Source organism: Thermobia domestica, unplaced genomic scaffold (genome assembly GCF_964235325.1).
Source record: "Thermobia domestica unplaced genomic scaffold, izTheDome1.hap1.1 HAP1_SCAFFOLD_208, whole genome shotgun sequence".
Taxonomy (NCBI): domain Eukaryota; kingdom Metazoa; phylum Arthropoda; class Insecta; order Zygentoma; family Lepismatidae; genus Thermobia; species Thermobia domestica.
Genome location: NW_027655933.1, coordinates 251,005 through 270,332, shown reverse-complemented (window position 1 = coordinate 270,332; position 19,328 = coordinate 251,005). Strand labels below are relative to the sequence as shown.

Below are 19,328 nucleotides of genomic sequence, written 5' to 3'. Positions count from 1 at the left end.
TATGAAAGAAAAAGAATAAACGTTATGATATAGAATAAAAACACAGCACCACCGGTAATATTAATTGGCTGAATTGTATTTAACTACTTTGTTACCAGCGAGGTTATAGACCATGATCTACAGTTTAAAGCGGTATTTGAACCAATTAAGTGTATTCAATGCTCTCACACTGGTAATCCAATCTGGGATCACGGGCACCAAAGGAAGACACGCTAGGTACTGAATTAAGAAGAAGGGCAATACCAACATAGAGGTTTAAGATTTTAAGCCTGTTAAGAGATTAAACCATAGAAATGTCATAATTTGGATCGAAACTGTAATTCTGAGGACTAGCATGGTTTAGGTTATATTTTGTTATCATATTGGTAGCAATGTAGTTTACTACTGTGATCACTTTCGAATTATTTACGTAGTACTGCTTGTATGAATCTTGATGATCATTTTTATATAATTTTGTTCATACTTAATGTACTACGTTTTCGCATTTGTTTTGAAGGTACAGAAATGATATCTTATATGGAATTATTTGCAGAACTTCAGAAGATTAATAGAGTAGCTTTCATGCATTTGGTCAAGATTGTTTTTAAATGCGTAACAAAGACAAAAATCTTACCCTATTGCGCCAGTCATAACCTCCTTTGGATAAGACAATTACTGTTTGGAGCTAAACATTTATTTACTACAATGAAGCTGCGTTAGACGTGAAAAGTTGAAAACCCTTTTAGCTACGTGAAATGGGATATTACGAAAAGAGGGTTGGGATGGAATGGCTCGTAAGAAACTTACATATGAGCAGTACTCAATACATGTTCCGAAGACTCTACATGTGGATGGCATTTCGGTAAAAGAGTTAAGTATTAGCTTCGAGCGGAATCTGAAATAATTAACAAAACGATTGACAATTTGATTTAAAAAATGTGAATTTGGCGTGGAAGACCCGGGTTCGATTCCCGGCGGAGCTCATGTTGTTCGGATTCGACGTTAATCAGCAGGCCCGCCCTTAATATAGACTCGCTGCTAAACGGGACGTTAAACTCAAAATCAACTCAACTCAAAAATATGTGAAGACCACGGGATGAAAAAGTATTTTTTTAAAAAGTAAAGTAGTTGAAAGAAAGGTAACTGTGTGAAGTATAATAATAAATAAATAAATAAAAATTTGGATACAGTTGAGTGGTATCTACTTTTAGGTGTGTAGGCGTGACTGGCCTAACATAAAATAAGAAATCTTGAAACACGTATATTAAATATAATTAACTCGATTTTAGAAAGGTTTCTTGCAATAAGCGGAACCAAATAAAACTATTTTCTTTCTTTTGTACAGTCTTCTTTCCATTTGGTAAAATTCATTTTAGGAATAACGGTGGTATGGCTGGAACGTACAGAAAAATAAATTCATTTTAATTTACTGAAAACTATACTCAAATTGTCCTTTCATTCTCAAGCTACTTACGCAACTAGTTTCATCAAACGGAAAGAACTTTTGATGCTGACTGTACAACACTACTAAGACCATGTTAATAGTATTGTAATTGTAATTGTTTAACTATTTTCAGTACTTGTTAGCTTCCTGTAAGCTTCACATATAATTTCTTATCTGAATTTTAAATGACATTACTGTTTCTGTCATACAATACTATAGTGTATAATTTAATTTTATCAGTCTTTCTATCTCTGTCAGTGAATGTTAATATAACATTAAATAAATTAAATCTTTTATATTTTATGTGACACTAGGTAGAATTACGAGTGAAGATCTGAAAAGTGAACAAGAAATAAATGCAAGAATAGATAACGTATAACTAAATCTTTAGTAAGATATGAAACGTTAAACAATTATCGAAAAGCATTAAACGTTTCATGTAGAGTGAAAATGAAATGAAATCTTTGAGTTTTACGTCCCACGATTATGCCGGCTACGCTAAAGGAGACGGTGATGATTAGAAATGAATAAAATGGTGGAATAAAGAAAGTGGAAGGAAACGGGAGAACGCTGAGATAGCCCATGCACACGGTGTTTGTCCACCACAAAGCTCACTTGGCGCGAGCCGGGATCGAAACAAGGAACCACGCACCAGAAGTGAACGCTCTACCACTGAACCACCACGACCCCAAATGTGAGAAACCGCTTAGAACATTATGAGAAGAAACTGTCTTATTAATAGTGTGGCGGGGTATGGCAGAAGGTAAAGGATGAGTAGAAAAGCTTGTAATTGATGGATGATATTAACAAAAGCAATTCTTAAACAAAAAATAAAAGATCAGCGGGAGACGTAGTACATAGAAGGTAGGATCCTAGAAGTAATTTTCAAATAATGACAGAATACTTACTATTTGCAAATTACTACGAAGAAATACTATTTGCCAATTTTTAATGTTTTCAAGACACCTTTCATTATTGAACGTCAGTTATCAAATCATTTACAATACTACACATCTAGATGACGAATAACACAGACAGGTGCATGTAGAAGTATTTTTATAAATAAAGCTTTTAACTACTAGAAAAATATAGCAAAATCTTCCTTCCTAATATTTGCAACAACAAAAAGTGCCAGTAAACCATTGTAAAGCATTTACTAAATTTTCCATTACAACAGAACCCTACGAGACTTAACTCATTAATGTTCCTCGTACTGATGTAAGTTTGCATAAGGTTCGCGGGTGGATTCAATATAAACAAGACTTCTTAAATGACTACTGAAACAATAAGTGAAAAAAAAATCTGCTTTTCTACATAGTACCTGCCAACGTCAACACATTTCTGTCCCCCCCCCCCTCATAACATTTTTTTTTTCTTATTCCCTTTTTATAAAATATGCTGCATGTTATATAGCTAATTCGACATTACTGTAAAGTTTTGAACCTTTTCTATGTTGTAAAATTGCCATGGCACTCATCTAGAAATGATTTCCTGCAATTGTAATTCCTTGGTGCCTATTGTTTCTATCCTTTTCTAACTTATTCCAGCTGCAAATCGTATTTCACGAACCCTTATTTATTGGTAGCAACAGATTATATCTTGCACTTGTTGAATGTTCTCATATTGCTTATATTGAGTCAACGAGTATTAGAACATCATCTTGCTGATCTTCACAAATAAGACTTTCACTTGTACACTTCAGAATTTGAATGTGTGCCATTGCTGAATTATTAACTCAATATCTGCAAAATTTCTGACGGTTTATTCAGTTTTGGGGACAAGATTGTGCTAGTTATGCATTGTGCAGCTGACACAATTATCTTCGGTTCATTTATTGCAGTAACCAGTACAAACGACTGCAAGACAAGCCCGCAGCATTGAACAAGTCTGGGTAATCTGCTGACTGCTGTAGCTTTAATGAATGTGAATTATTACGTCCCTACTTAAAAAGTTTCCTTTACATTTAATCCAGCCTTCAGTTACTTATTACCCAAGGTCCATCGACCCTACTGTTCTGCGCTTTTACAGGTCCCTTCATAACTTGTTGTTTCTGCGTAGCCACTATCTACAGCTGTAGTGTGACGTCACCGCTGTGAAGCAGGGACAAATATCGTGTGCTACGCCAATGTCCAGCATAGCGACTCGCAAAGGAAAACAAATTTTTAAGATGCAAACAAATAAATAAATAAATAAAACTTCATACAGATACAATACGTACTCATCTTAGCATTGTGCAGCACTTGAAGAACAGCTTTGCTGTCTTCCCTTAAGAACATTCCTCTTCCACTTTTTATATTTATATATATAAACCGAATTCTGAAGAATGTCGTAGCCTTGGCGAATAATTTCAACATGGCTGGATCTTCACTTGGAAGTGTCTTTCTTAGAGCACATCAAGTAGTTGGTCAATCACATTCCTTTTCTTTCAATTCACAGTTTTCTTGTAAAATTTTCGAAACATAACTTCACATTCTTCTACTGCTTCCATCCACCTAGAAGGTGAAAGGAGCCCACCACACAGCCTCCTGTTGCCACCACCCAACTCGAAAAGAATTGCAACTGTCTTGAATCCTGAGACTTCAACTTTCGATATGATTTTAAAGAGTAATTTTACTCAGTCTTACAGAAATCATAATACACTGACTGTTTCCACGCACCTGTCAAATCTCAATCATTGCCATATGGACACATCTGTGTGGTCCTAAAACAAAATCAATCTCTTGGTCATAGCACGCGCACTCGTTAACGTTCATTGCATCAAACATAAGCACTGAAAATTTCTCGACACTCTTTTAGGGCCCTTGCTCCGTCAAAAGTTTCAAAACTAGGGTAAGAATGCCAGGAGAAAACGGTAACTTTTACACCCAACGTCGAAGTGTTGACACTTAGTAGGAGGATTCAAACTTGTAACCGCAGAAGATTGTATAATTTATCATTGACGGCGCGTTGTGTTGATACAGGAATGTTATCTTAACCAATCCATCTTAATTTTTTCTTACCATTTATTAGCATATTTATTTGGCCCGGTGTAAAACTTTTTCGTAATATATCCACCACCGGTTATTAATCATTCTATTGAAACGACCACGATATTTTATTTTAGAACTGACATTTGAAATTAATTCTTTGTTGTATTTGCTTTCCATTTTTTAAAACTTTGTAAATCTATTATTTTGGCGTTGTACACTCATGTCCAAAATTATTGTCGCATGTCTATAAATATGATGATGTAGAAATTAATTTGATAACGAATTCGCCCGGTATTTCTTATAATGTCAGTATGTGTATAATCGGCAAAGACATGTATGTGGCAAATTTCATGTCAAAACAACAGTAAATAAGAACAATAAAATAAAAATAGAACTTTCTTGTCCATTTGGCAACATTTTGTTTTACTCACTCTAATTTTCGTATTTGTAATTCCATTCCTATGAAATTTACCACAAATATAGATTTCCTGATTATACACATGGTATCAGTATTAAAAGTACCCTGCAAAATCATTATCAAATTATATTCTTACAAGAAGACAGTTGCAGATATGGGATCATCATTTTGGACATGAGTGTACATACTAATGTCAGACTTCACTTCGTTCTCTTCACGCAAAAAAGGAAATATCTATCTTAAGTTTAACACTCTCCACAGAACAAATGATAGATAACATAAACAACGAGTTATTTTCTCTTTCGGTCATAGTAGTTATTTCGTCTGACTGTGCCCCAATGTCTATATATATATATATTAAACACTTTGCCTCCGAACATTTATTTCTTTTATTATTTCGTGAACAGTGTTCGCATATGACACTTGCAAGTTCAGTAAAGGCACACCATCTCATTTAAACTTTTTTTTGGGGTAGAATATTTAGAAGCAAAAATTTTAAATAACGTTCGTAAGGATCGGGAATAATATGACTGCAACACACGCGAGCGTTTTCAGCTTTAAACATGTCCTTTCGACAGCATTTATTTTGCCAAACTTTCCGCAATTTAGGATTTTGGAATCCTTCGTATTTCTACTATGATACCGACAAGCTTACCACACAATGCGGCATGCATACAGGCTAACAGGAACACTACAGTAGTTTCTCTGAATACAGAAAAATAAGACTCACTTCACTGCAAATATCAAACGCGCAAACAAGCGTGAATGACAAGGACCTTGGATGAAAGCTGTCTCTGCTCCCGCCGTGGCGTCACAGTTTTACTGCATTTTCGGTTTTCAAAGAAGGGCAGTTATGACGCGACCTTAAAAGAGGAAAGGAACAGTGGGGTCGACGGACCTTGCTTATTACCCACATCTGTCAGTAAAGCAAAAATCAAAACTTTTGTTATAACAAATGTGAGCAACGCTACTTAAAATCAGAGGCATAAAATCTTACACATCATTCAGTGAATCACAAAAACTATCAATTATCTCTAAAATAAATGGCATTAATTTTAAACACTGTATATAGGAAATTTCACTTAGCATGCACAATTTCGTAAGTTGAAGATGACAAATAAGGCTTCACATTCAGCGAAATAGTATAGTGTCCCAATTAGGCGCAAGATTTTAATTGCGCAACATTTTCGTTCTGTCGTTTAGGCGGCACTGAAATCGTCGCAGCTGTCCTGAGATATATTGCGATTAGGATTCATGAAGTGCTCACGAATCAAGTATCATTGCTATAAGAAATCATTACATACGTGGAGAAAGTTTGAAAAATGAATTAGGCCAACTTTTTGTCTCACGCATACGCCAATTCCAACAACTTCTGTCCGAGGTTTGGCACATAATAGGCTGCTTTCAGAAATTATAATCCAAAATTCTTAAGAAAAAGAATCATGAGAGCCATTTGTCAGTATCAGGCATTGTGTTTCATATTTAATAGTAATGCATATATATATATATATATATATATATATATATATATATATATATATATATATATATATATATAAAAGGCACTCATTGAAACACACACAATGGATAAATTCTAAAAAAATTATAATTCCGTATACTGTAAATAAAAAGTGAGTTATTTATTTTTGCGATTTCCCTTAGGATCAAACACTAAATATTCATCAACATTGTACTTCAGTACCTACCACATGAATCCTGCGTAACAGCACTTACTTGAAATGTAAATCCTTAAATGTGAAGTGTGTTTCAACGATTCCAGTTGTCTTCACCCTCGTACGAAGTACATCTTGTTGCGTAGGAACGTAGCCAGCTTGTGAAATACGGTCCAAAGCATTGAGGTAATAAGCTGCAGAGTCATTAAGTTGGTACTCTCTTGATCTTGAGAAACACAATTGCACTCCATCATCTTGCCATAAACGTTGCATCAGCGTAGCAAGTTCTGGAGTTAGCTCACCCTCTTCTGCTGCACTCGCCAACGTGAAAAACTGCCGTGCATTGTCCTAGGCACAAACAATAATCACTTAAATGTGTGACTTAAAATTAACTTCGCGCAAGTTTTACAGCTGTGATATTAGACTCATACATATGTTATTACTGCAAATGTCTCCAAAAGTGGAATTTCGAAAGCTTATGATTTTTTGTATTCGTCTTTTTTTTTTTTTTTTTTTTCTTTCTTTCTTTCTAAATTTACAACTACAGAGACTTTTAGGGGAGAACCTAATTAAACCAAAGCTTTCGAAGTTGTGTTTTTTCCTCTTTTGTTTTCTCCTTATACAGATCAAAGGCTTATACACTTTCGAAACATGAAAAAATACTCCATATGTTATCGACTCATCTCTCTCGATATTAAATTTGGATGCCGAATCTTTCAACAATAATTGAACATTTCCCAAGTTTACGAAAATGTTCAAACTCTTTTGAAACTCCCTTTCAACTACTTAACTGCACAATTATTTATTTAAACAAATCGAAAGCATCAAAAAATCCGTATCAGACCCAAGCTCAGAAAGTAACAATCAGTCCTTGAAAATTAATAAAGGAAGAACGAAAGAAAACAGCAACACATTTTGCTTCTCAAGCATAGTTAGAAAAAAAAAATCTAGCATTATAAAAACAGGTGATTGATTCACTTTCATCTATTTTCTAAAATGACTATACTGCTTATTAATAATAAAAGGGTAAATTGTAGTAAGTCTGTCTTGCCCGTGTTCTACCAGAGAACAGGTTGTAACCCAGTTAGCGATAGTGTAGTTATTTCTTGTCCCATAGAATGAATACCACGCATACAAGAACTAAATAATTACGGCTTCATTATAATATATATATATTTGCGCATGCTTATGGCACATGAAGATGGAGGTCACAGGTAGGAGGGGTTGTAAAATATTGAACACCATGGAGATACGCTGCTGCAATTGGTAGTTTTCATTAAGTAAAAAATATATTAAATAAAGAAATAATACTATTAACGTACCGCTCTTGCAGGATCCGCAAAGTCAATTCTCAGCTGTCCCATTGCTCTAATAATTGCCATTAAACTTTGAATAGTATTACTATAAACAACAGGTCTGTACTGCTCACATTCTTCTCTTGAATAACCAGTCTCATGAATTATTTTCATCTGCTTAACAATGGTACTTTTGCCAGATTCACCAGCCCCTAAAATTGAAAGGAAGGAAAAAGAAAATCACATTCAATAAAGTAATTCATTTTAGAATTTTCATACACATACTGCCTTAACCGTAAAAACAATTCAGACGAGATTTCATGAACAAGCTTAATGAAACGTGATCTACTATGTCACTTCTAAACTTATCAGTTCGAAAATTACTTAATGACGTAATAGGATGCAAAGACCAAAATAGAATTTGGTAATTCGACATAAAACGTTTCAACAATCAATTATCGTTTTCCTCAATATGTCTTCCTCAAGAAATAACACTGTCTGCTGAAATACGTATTTTTATCTGGTAGATACCTATTTTGAATACAAATTTAAAAATAACACTCAAGAAGAATAAAACATGGCGCTAAAATACTCAGAACATTATCTCTACAGCAGAGGGACTGATCAAAATATGTAATTCTAAAAGCAACACAATTTCTTAAGGAAAACGGATTTAGGATTTTAGATTTCTAGGCTTTCGGCATCTAAGGCCATTTAGCCCGTCACAATTTGAGGGATGACGTCCCTCGGTGAGCACACAATCCGGGGAAAGGGAAGGAAGAAAGCGGCCAGGGACCTTTAGGTACCACCCCAGCATTTGCCTGGTGTGAATGAGGAAAACCTCATTCAGGGTGGCGGGGCTGAAAAAGCGTTGTACATTTTTCGACCGAGTGACCCCACCGGGAATCGAACCCGGGGCCACTCGCACCGAGGGCGAGAGCGTTAGCGACTACGCTACGCGTGCCACACTTAAGGAACACACATTGAGGAAGATGACAATCATTGAAACATTTGAGTCCAATTACCGAACACCATTTGGTTGCATACCTTAGTATATTTGAAATAAATCAACAATTTCTAACTTCAAATGACACACCCTTCATTATTATCATAAGCAAAAGAAAAAGAGAGAGAAACCATTTTATAACCTAAAAGAAAGGAAACAATACTTATTCCTTTTACCAAGTTCATTTTGGGTTTGGAATAAATTAGTTTCTAACAAATTTAAGTGTGGTAGCATGAACTCTTTTTTTCTGATCAGTTTGTTTTAAAAACTGATAGAAAATGACATATAAAATAAAAATTATTTAGAACAAAGCAAAATCGGATCACAACAGTCTTAAAATAACGAGTTCAGTTTGTAAGTAAACTGTACTGACGAAAATTTACCATATTTACTTTTGCTCTACGTACATTTTAAATACACATCCATCAGTCCTCTACCTATGTATTCACTGTTTTGAATTCAATGTTGAGCATCGGATGTATACAAAATATTCGTGTTATATTTCATAAAATTCAAGAAACGATCACCGAATCTTTTGAGAATATTAATGTTTCCTTTTAATTATTTTCCTGAGCCCAGCATACTCGAAACCAAAATGAGTTCAATGTTCTAGAAATTACGAAATAAAAATAAACAAAAAGTAATAACAATTATGGGAAGATTAAGGGTGGTGAGAAAACTTGGCATATGACCAACAAAAAATCCCTGGAGCAACCAATGCTCAGGTTGTTCAACTGAATGCAAGAAATTAGCACTGTACTACCTAGCCAGCATCGCTTCTGGTTACGTTCCCTCTTTCCTCCAGGTTACTAAAGGCACTCTACCTCGTAAACATTAAGAATTCTACCATCACTTGTCACCAAGTGAAAAGCATCCGTAAGAAACAAATCCAAGCAAACTCTTATTCTGACATACTTTCTCATTTAATACCATCCATCACCGGCAATCGGTCTTTTCCTACCGTGTTTTTCTTTCCATTACATCTCACAAAACGTCTCTAAGATTAAAGTATATTTTCAGTTAGCGCTCTAATCAGTTTATTTCCTTTTAAAGCAAACGCACCGAAATTAATGCAGTTAAAAAACAAGAAATGGCAAAACACTTCGACGCTTTCGCAAGTGATCAGACATAATTCATTGAGCGGATATATTAGGAACTCTTTCATTATATAAGATGTCGTCACAATCAGTCTGTGGTCTTCCTCTAAAATTTGTAGCACACGTAACGCCCTTGATACACGTCGATAGTCGGGTAGACTTGACTAGAAAATCTTTGTCATGATTTTCGATTCAGGTTTCGGTAGATGACCCATATTATCCGCAAACTGAACAGAAGACCAGTACCTTCAAAAATCTCTGAATAGATAATGCATCAAAAGCTGATGAGAAGGAACACCTCCTCTTTCCGACTATATCTTCTCTGTCATTTTCTTTTCTTAACTTGTATTTGTTGGATCCAGGGTTGTTGGAAATTTCCGCAACCCAAAATACTTTCTTTTCTCTTTCTTTTTGGTGGGAGAATAAAACCCAAACAAATCCACCTCCAAAAATATATTTGAAAACTTTGATTTAATATGCATAATTACTTCGTTCACTCCTGTTTCTTAATCTTTAAGTTTTACGTCCCATGATTATGCCGTTTAGCCTAAAGGAGACGGTGATGATGAGAAATGAACGAAATGTCGGAGTGCGTACGATCGGACAGTGGAAAGAAAAGGGTGAGCCACGAGAAAACGCACGCACACGTTGTTTGTCCACCACAAAGTTCACTTGGCGGGATCTGGGATCGAAACAGGCACACCATGCACTAGAGGTGAACACTACCACTAAGCCACCGTGGCCCCCAATCGTGTTTCTCAGTACACAGCTATAGTTTAAGAATTGGTTTAAACTACGTATTTTTCATGAAGAAATCTCTAGGTCAGAATGTCATTTTCTAAAAAAAAAAAAAAAAAAAAAAAAAAAAAAACATGCATAAAGATTTTGTTCGCGCTCGATCAAATTCGCTGTAACGGTGACCAACTGTGATCTGGAATAGAATAGTAATGAGACTCCATTCCCTTTGTTTTTGTAATACATACTACTCGCGTATCAGCACAAATAAATAATAAAATGTCTTTTTCCGTATGTCAGTTAATATCAAATGGAAAATGCTTCAGTTAAAACGGGAAATTACAAAAGATATACTTCTGCTATCTCAACACATTTGGATAATGCTGAAATAAGTATTTCCTTAGCGTGATTTCAGGGAAGTCAAAGAACCTTCAGTTAGGACGGCTAGTCCAAGGATTTGAATCGTGAGTGGAACAGAGGATTTTATTCCTATTTCATATTATTTAGGAATTCGTTTTACCATAACTAATTTATATGTATTTACTCTGACAATGAGTATCTGTCCTCTGTTGGATAAAAAAAAAAAAAAAAGTCAAGAACCACTCTATGGATCACCATCAAATTTGGCTAAGATGTAAAGCACGATGGAGGTGAAGCACAAACCGGAAGTTGTAGAAATAAATCCCATCCGGTTTTTATGTTGATGACTATAGAGCAAAAACGGTAATAAATAGCGAGAAGCAGTTTCTTATAATTGATTAACGCTTGAAAGAATACATTTCATCTCCATCCTTAACTCTCTACCAGGGTTGGCAAAAACCATGGTTTTTAATGAAAAAACCCAAAAACCAAGTTTTTTGGTTTAAACCAGTTTTTTTTTTTTTCTTTTTTTTAATAATTTGCCCTATGTATTTATATTACATACGGACAGAAATAGGTTTGTTTCGCCTTGATGTTATTATGCAACAACATGATTATGCTGGAAGGGATCACATAAGCTTAAAGCGGAATCCAAACACTTCTCGGTTCACAGCCGAAAGAAACGGTTCTCCATTTGGACTCGAAACCGGGACTAACTGGCCACAAATGCGATGAGTCTGCCGACTCACTCACGAAGAACTCCTGATAAAAATACGTTGTACTGATCTTTACATACTCGTTAATATAATTGTCAAGAGTCATTTCAGAAGGACAAAAAAATAAACAGTTGCAGAAATGAAACCATTATACAGAATTACATATAAACCGGGAAACTCCCGCCTTAGCCATTGGAAAAATCCTGTTACTTTAAATGCAAGAAATAACGAGAAAATCCCGTTATTGCTTGCCGTGTAAAATTTTATGGTCAACGTATCATAATCAGCACGTTAAAACTGAGATATTTAAATTACAAATTTAGAATGTTGATATTATTCAATTAAATTAAAACTGAAAGTCCAATCCAAGCTAATGTTGGAAGCTACGTAGGCAGTCGATAAATTTTGCCAATTTCTATCAATATATTTAAGCAACCTTGGCTTCTTTATAAAACAACAAGCATTCAGGCATGCAGAAATATACAATTTGGTTTCGTTTCGTATGATTACGCTTAACATCCTTATGGAATATCTGGGTTATTAAGGAGAAGACTTTTGCTTAAAGTGACATGCGAACCATTACTTGGTTTACAATTCAAAGAAGGGTTGTTGTGGTTCGACCAAGAATTGAACACGGGACGCCTTGATTAAACGGTGAAAAGGATATAACTAATGCAGATGGTTTGATATGTGAAAACGACACCATGAAGTTAACACAATTTAAAGCTTTTTTTTTTTTGGCTTAAACCAGTTGATTTTTATTAAAAAAAAAAAAAAAAAAAAAATTGGTTTAAACCAGCCAACCCTGCTCTCTACTGAAACTGGAAGTGACAGAAATACACTGCAACTTCCTGTTTCAATGTTGTTCTATATAGAGCAATAAAAATGTCTTTCTTTCTTTAATACATTTAGCGTTCTAAAAATGTGTACCATCCTTTCTATTACACCTGTATTTAAAACGGAAGTTGAAGAACTGTACCACTACGGGTTTTAACATTGATCGGTGTGAAATAAAAACTAATAACAAGATGCTGATTTTTATAATCACTTAAGCGTCCCAAGGATATGCCCCATCTCCCCTCTAATCCCTATTCTAAAACCGGAAGTGGTAGATGAGAAAATATCACGCCATACAAACCAAACTTCTTCACGTGACACTGCTACTTAAAAAAAAGGAGCCAATTCTTTGTTAGGCTGACTGCACACTGAGTAAATAGCTGGAAGCAAGTGCTGCACGTCATTACCACTCCATTCCGGTTTGTAAGGAAACAGGCTCTCCATGCATTCAAGAAGCCGGCTGTACGCTGAGTGGGCGTGCGATTCAGGGTCATTTGGAACGACGCACGGCACTTACAGCAGTACGGAGGCCTACCATTATTTCTTTGCTGTGCATCAAAATTGCGGGAGAATTTCGATCATCACATGCGCAGACCGAAACCTGAATCCCTGTCGTGTGATTTTGTGTTTTACTGTGGATTACATTACATGTTTAGAGTGGTGAACTGTAATGGTTAACGGTACGTCTGAAAAATTCGACATGGAGAATAGAGAATAGTAAGAGTTTGGCAGGTGCCAAAGTTGAACTGTATAAACTCATAGTACTTGCCCGAGCTATGCCTGAAATTTACGATATCATAACCAGGATGATATTCCCAAAGCTTGGTAAATCATAGCCCAGTCGATGAATGTTGTAAGTAACTTAATTCACATGTTAAAGACATAAATGTTATTTTTTTCCATTCAACTTTTTTGCTAATAAAAGAATTTATAAGAAATATTTTTCCTAATGTCCCACTGCTATTTTAATTCTTGAAAACAAAGGTGAGAAAAAATTATAAATGTCACGTTGCAATTATTGTAGTACAGTAAGGTCCGCTGTACACTATAGGATAGATCCTAGGAAATCTCTTACGATTTGTCCTAGAGTCAAAATCTCAACGTGTATGGCATCAGATCGCATGTCCATTTCCTGTGTTCTGAACGATCCTATGAGATTTCTCTTGTTTAGAGCACGATCTATTTCGGAAAGAAAATTCGTAAGATTTCGATTTAAGCGACATCAGGCGAGAGGAAATGAAAACAAAACAAGAGAAAACAAACAACTGATGCGGTATGTTTTGTTAATTTATCTTCTAATCGTGCAGGTTTAGTTTTCGTGCACCACTCGAAATAATTATTGAAAAATTATAATTTGTTATTCATTTCCTAATTATTGTTTCCTAAATGATTTGCGCTGAGCGACATGAAAATATCTCACATGGCATAGATAAAATTCAAGGGGAACAACAAAAGCAATTATTGAAAAACTAGAATCCTTTTACGACATGCCTATAAATACAGCATCAGCATGTATAGTATAAAAACTATGGTGCAAAAAACACAAATCAACCTGTGCTGAGGCTACTGAAAAGCACGAATGCTATCTAACCGCGTCAGGGCAGGGCGAAGCAGGGGTTCGAGCGTTAGCGAGGGGGTGCGTCCGAAGGGAGCAGGCGCGTCAGCGAAGGAAGTGAAAATGAGTGGGTTTTGGCAATGATACGAGTTTGAATACCATCTGTTATGGTATCATACTAGTAGCGCTCCACTTGTAAACATAAATTACAGCTTCTGTAAACTATGAAGAAATACACCGATGGTGGAAAACAGTATCACCGGTCATCTTTTATATTCACTCACTTAGGTAAATGCTTCGCAGAAGGGGTCTAGGAGAACATAAAAAATACAAAATTTACGGGAGAGATGGAAGATGCAAGCACTCAGAACTAACACAACCTACCCAAATCTAACTTAATGAAACTAAACTAATCTAATATTAACAGAAAAAAGCGAAATTCCATCTTTTTTTGAAAATTATGCCGGACTCCTACACAAATATAATCTAACATAACCTAACCTAACAGTAACTAACCTAAACTAATGTGAACCGAAACTACAAAAATTGTAACATTCCTTAGAAAAAATAGCTGGACCACTTCTGCTAAACATTGTCCCTCACTTATTTTATCCGTCGTAAAACAATTATAATGAATGTACACCAGTAAACCTACACTTGTAATCGTAAAATATAGATATATTACTTTGTATTTAATTCTATTGCGTACAGAAATTTGTTCATTATAAATATGGCTTTTCATGCAAAGTATTGAATTTTACCCATAAATCTTCTAAAATGTGGTGCGCCAAAAGTACTGAAGCACCCTTCTCATTTTTATGCTTTTTTAGAGGTATCCAATTTAACAATATAGTGACTGGTATTATTAGTAGGATGTGCAGTGTAGTTAGCATTGGAATTCATCGATTTTGTACTTTTATTAAGTAGAACTATTTCACAGTATTGCAAAACGTCATTCGGTCAGACAGGAAAACTTCTCACGTGTATGGTACAAAACAGTAGGATTTCCTACGAGATATGTTATAACATTTTTCCAAAGATAAATCTTAAGATATTTCCTACGATTTATCTCGTAGTGTATACCTGGCCTAATATGGTGACATCAGACTCTAGCAAATTTCCATGCTGTCAAGTAGAATATGACAATACGGGAATTGGGTACAGAACATACAAAGGCAGATTTAAACTCTAGCCTAATAAAAATTTAACTTTTGGTTAAACATAATCTTGAACATTTCAAAACCAAGTAACATGACTATTTCAGTCATCACATGGTCTAGCTTTTACCCTATCTTTGTCAATAAGTACTTTTCTCCTTCCCTCTCCTTTCTGGTGTACTTAACAATTTACTGATTTTTGTCTATACTACAACAGATGGATATAATTGAAAGGAGAAACGAGTGTGATACTTCTGAATGACATATGCAAAACATTAATAAAATTAACACCAGATATATTTTCTTTTCAAGGCACTTATTAACAAAGAGCATTGCAAGTTATCTTTCACAGCTTGTCTATGATGAACTTAAGTTTTTTTTCATAAAAGGAATATTCTAGGAACTGAAAGATACTAATTAAACGAACACCCGCTCCGGCTGTTAAGAAGAGGTTAAGTGTCTTTCCCTTCAACAACACAAAACTCAGCAAATTTCAATTAACCAAACCATTCTGAAGCTACAACCTACTGTTCTAGGTGTGTAGAGATTTCTGTTGGAAATTCTCGCAACGTGCGTCCATTGTCCGTCTCTCGCTTCAATTGTTTCCTTGGAACTTACACAAGGCGCAAATGAAGAGTTGCTAACAAACGCAATGTTGATATACTTGGATTTAAAGGTGAACTCGTTCTCCATGCTTTCGAAAGTAGATTAAAATTGCGAGGCTAAAAATTGAAACCATATCCATACATATGACCATTGTGATCACTTTTGTTGGTTGATGTTAATATAAATATCACCACAAGCATATTTCACATTTTTCAAGAAACAAGCGTGGTTATGTAAATCATTTCTATGCAATCATTTCTCATATACAAAACAAAGAAAACTGCTTGAGAAGACCATCACTTGCATGCAGTCGAGAAAAGAAAAAAAATTTGGAATAACTCTGATTACTATAAACATATTATTATTTTATTATAGCAAAATTAATCAAGTATAGCTCTTGATGTGTTGAAAAAAAAAATCAAAACTGAACTTATTTCCTAGATGATACAGTATAGAATACCCCAGCAGGACTTTCTGATGAATAGCATTATAAAAACTATAGTCACGATCACGGTAAGCCACCCAGAATATGTCTGTCCAGTAATAAGTCCTTTCAAAATGACGGACCTCGGTGGATTATTGTTTTATGAACTTCTATAGTAACGACACTAACTTTCATTCCTGTAATTCACAGCCTAAACCTGTTCTAAGTTTACAATCCGTTACTTTCTAAGTACAAGGTCCTCACCCAAAACCTAATTTAATGGGGTCGCCCTATATGCCTACTGGCTAGTCAAGTCTCAAACACAAACGCTAACTGCGAAAATTAGATATCAATATTCATCAGTTTTCCTCAAATAAGACACAGAAAAAGGTGCAGGTCAACAATCTGGGATTATAGATCTATACATTTACAGAGGAAACATCTATTGTGTTTTAAAAAGAGAAATATATAGGTAATCAAAACACAGAAATCTTACCTGTCACATGCGTAAAACAGTGGAAATAACTAATGCAAAATGTATGCTTCTAACCAACCATTACTTCATAAATAAGCCATAATGAACTACTGAGGTATGAGAAGGTTGCGTTAAATTCGGGATATATTCCGCACATGCGAGTGAATGCTTTTAAGGTAGGATAGGATAGGATAGGATAGGTTAGGTTAGATTATGTCAAGTTAGTTCTGGGTCTCATGTGCGGAACAAAAACCGTAATTCCTTACTTTCATGAACTGCTTCATGGCTAAGCGATTAGCGTACGCGCTTCTCGCACAGTGGACCCGGGTTCGATTCCCTGCGGGAGCCCATGTGATTCGGATACCACGTTAATCAGTAGCTCCACGTTTCACATTGCCTCGCTGCTGAAAGGGACGTTAAACTCAAAATCAATCCAATTCTTAATTTCTGCTGATGTGTAACTGGGAAGATCCTAAAATGTAGGCCCGTACATATATGTGAAGGTGGTTTGGTAGTCAGGTTGGCTCCTTCGTCACCAAAGCTCAATACTCATCTCACAATGTAATGCCGACTAGTTGAAGGTGGGATAGTAGCCAAGCTAATTACTTTCTTTACTACGACCCAATGGAGATGCAGGGCAATGTTTCAAAACCCTGTCTATGCGACTATCGCCTTTCAAAATTTATAGAATATGATGCATTTTTACTATCTTCGTTTGCGTATAAACTCACCGGCGCTGACGCGCCCGCTCCCTAGGGAGACACTTCCACAGGACTCACTACCTTCTCCCTGCTGTGATTCGGTTATATACACTTCTTGCTTTTAGTGACCACTTAACAAATGTCGATTAATCTTTTTGCACAATCGGTTTTCTGGCCCACGTCCGGACGCATTATTTGTGCCTGTAACGGTTAAGCCCTACTAAAGTCAATCTGCACACAGGAGTGCAACAACTCTTATACAAAACCACGTTTAAAGATACCAAGTGTACATTTTCTGAAAGAAGTAAATATATAATAAATTAATGTATGATCCCAGATTCTTGACCTGCAAGCAGGAAAACTATGGAGATTATTTCAGCGAAAACACACGATCTTTGAGGATTACGGTAAAGTATTCCCTTGTACCTAATAGTGGGTAAAGAAACATGAAAAGCACAAAATACGTCTTACATACTTTCAACTATAATTCCATTACTAAATAATATTATAGACCATACGGTAAATTTTCACACTCCAATCAAAGCGTATCTGAATGTTGTCCCTTAAAAAACGTACACTTCCCCTAGAACAAATCTAGCTATTGAATATGCAATTAGATTTCTACTGTTAAGTCGGTGTACATGAGTCATATAGATACTCCCTACTTACCCAGAAGTAATAATTTGACTTCACTTCTTGCTCGCTCATGATCTGCTCGTAGATCTTTATCAATTTTCTTTGATCTTTCTGCAGCTTCTTTTTCACCGGTTGTACTTACAGCACACCCCATTTCGTTTCCTTTGGCACTTGTTGCTTCTCTCGACTCCACCCGCTGCCAACAACGCTTGTTCACACTTTACCGGATATTTGTATTTTTCAGGCCTTTCTGATAAACCTCACCACAACATGTCCACACTATCTATGGAGGACAAAATCACTGCTTATGTTTGTTCACTGTATCATGGAAAATATAAGAAATGTATAACCCTTTGTTAATAATATGAATTATTTAGTCAGAGTACCAACATACACTTTAGCTGTGGCATATTGACATTTCATTGCAATTCGCCTACTCGTACTACCAAGTAGCCAATCACCATCAACAATGAAGTTCAAACTCCGAACTTTGAACTCCTTATGAAATGGATTGGAACACTTACTCCACTTGCAATTTCAAGTTATTAAGCTCAGTAGCGGTAATTTTCCTGATAAAAGTTTTACAAAAATAATGATATACAGTTATGTCAAAACCCTGTCTAACATTTACCTTCAAAGAATTAGGAGAAAATATTAAACCTTACTGGATTAATTGAATGTATATCAACTAAAAAGAAAATCGCATTACGGTTTACCCAGCCCTCGAACGAAAAAATAAGCCACGAAGAACCATAAAAACCACAAAAATAGTGTTTATATCTTATTATGCAAAACAAACAAATATAAAAGCAAAAAAGTGTCTTACTACTAGTTATACTTTATTCTTCAACCCATGAGAACATACAGATACAGCCTAAAATTCCCTCGAGTTTCCCTCTCTTAAAAAAATTCTCCATAGAGTACATTCCGTAACTCTTTCCGTCAAAACAACGTAATATTTTCAATTTAATTCACGATAATCGGCATTGGAGTTATAACAGACATTTTACATTGCGTTGCACTGCTATACGCAGAATTTTACGGAAACTTGTATGAGATGGCCCTCTTCAAGTCAAATTTCACATTAGCATGAGAAAACTTTCTACTTTAAGGTCTCATTCCGAAAAGTCCCTGAAACAAAATTTGCGTTTTAAAAGGCTGAACAGACGAAATGATTTTCGCAGTACAGTACTGTTTTACAAAGAGTTGTCCAGCGTGTTGCCGAAAGCGCCTGTAAGTCGGGAG

The 19,328-nt window shown here is 35.5% G+C and overlaps 1 protein-coding gene across 1 annotated transcript in view; it reads right to left on the bottom strand.

Annotated features, from left to right (window-relative positions):
- Window positions 1–18,824, bottom strand: part of Galphai (G protein alpha i subunit) — a 53,606-nt gene extending 34,782 nt beyond the window's left edge. Inside the window, exons 1-3 of the mRNA XM_081747376.1 lie at window positions 18,117–18,824; window positions 7,806–7,990; window positions 6,545–6,831 (exon numbers count right to left, since the gene is read on the bottom strand). Coding sequence (XP_081603502.1) covers window positions 6,545–6,831; window positions 7,806–7,990; window positions 18,117–18,237 — 593 coding nt within the window. The 5' untranslated portion in view covers window positions 18,238–18,824. The remainder of the gene's footprint in view (window positions 1–6,544; window positions 6,832–7,805; window positions 7,991–18,116) is intronic.
- Window positions 18,825–19,328: the final 504 nt, after the last annotated feature.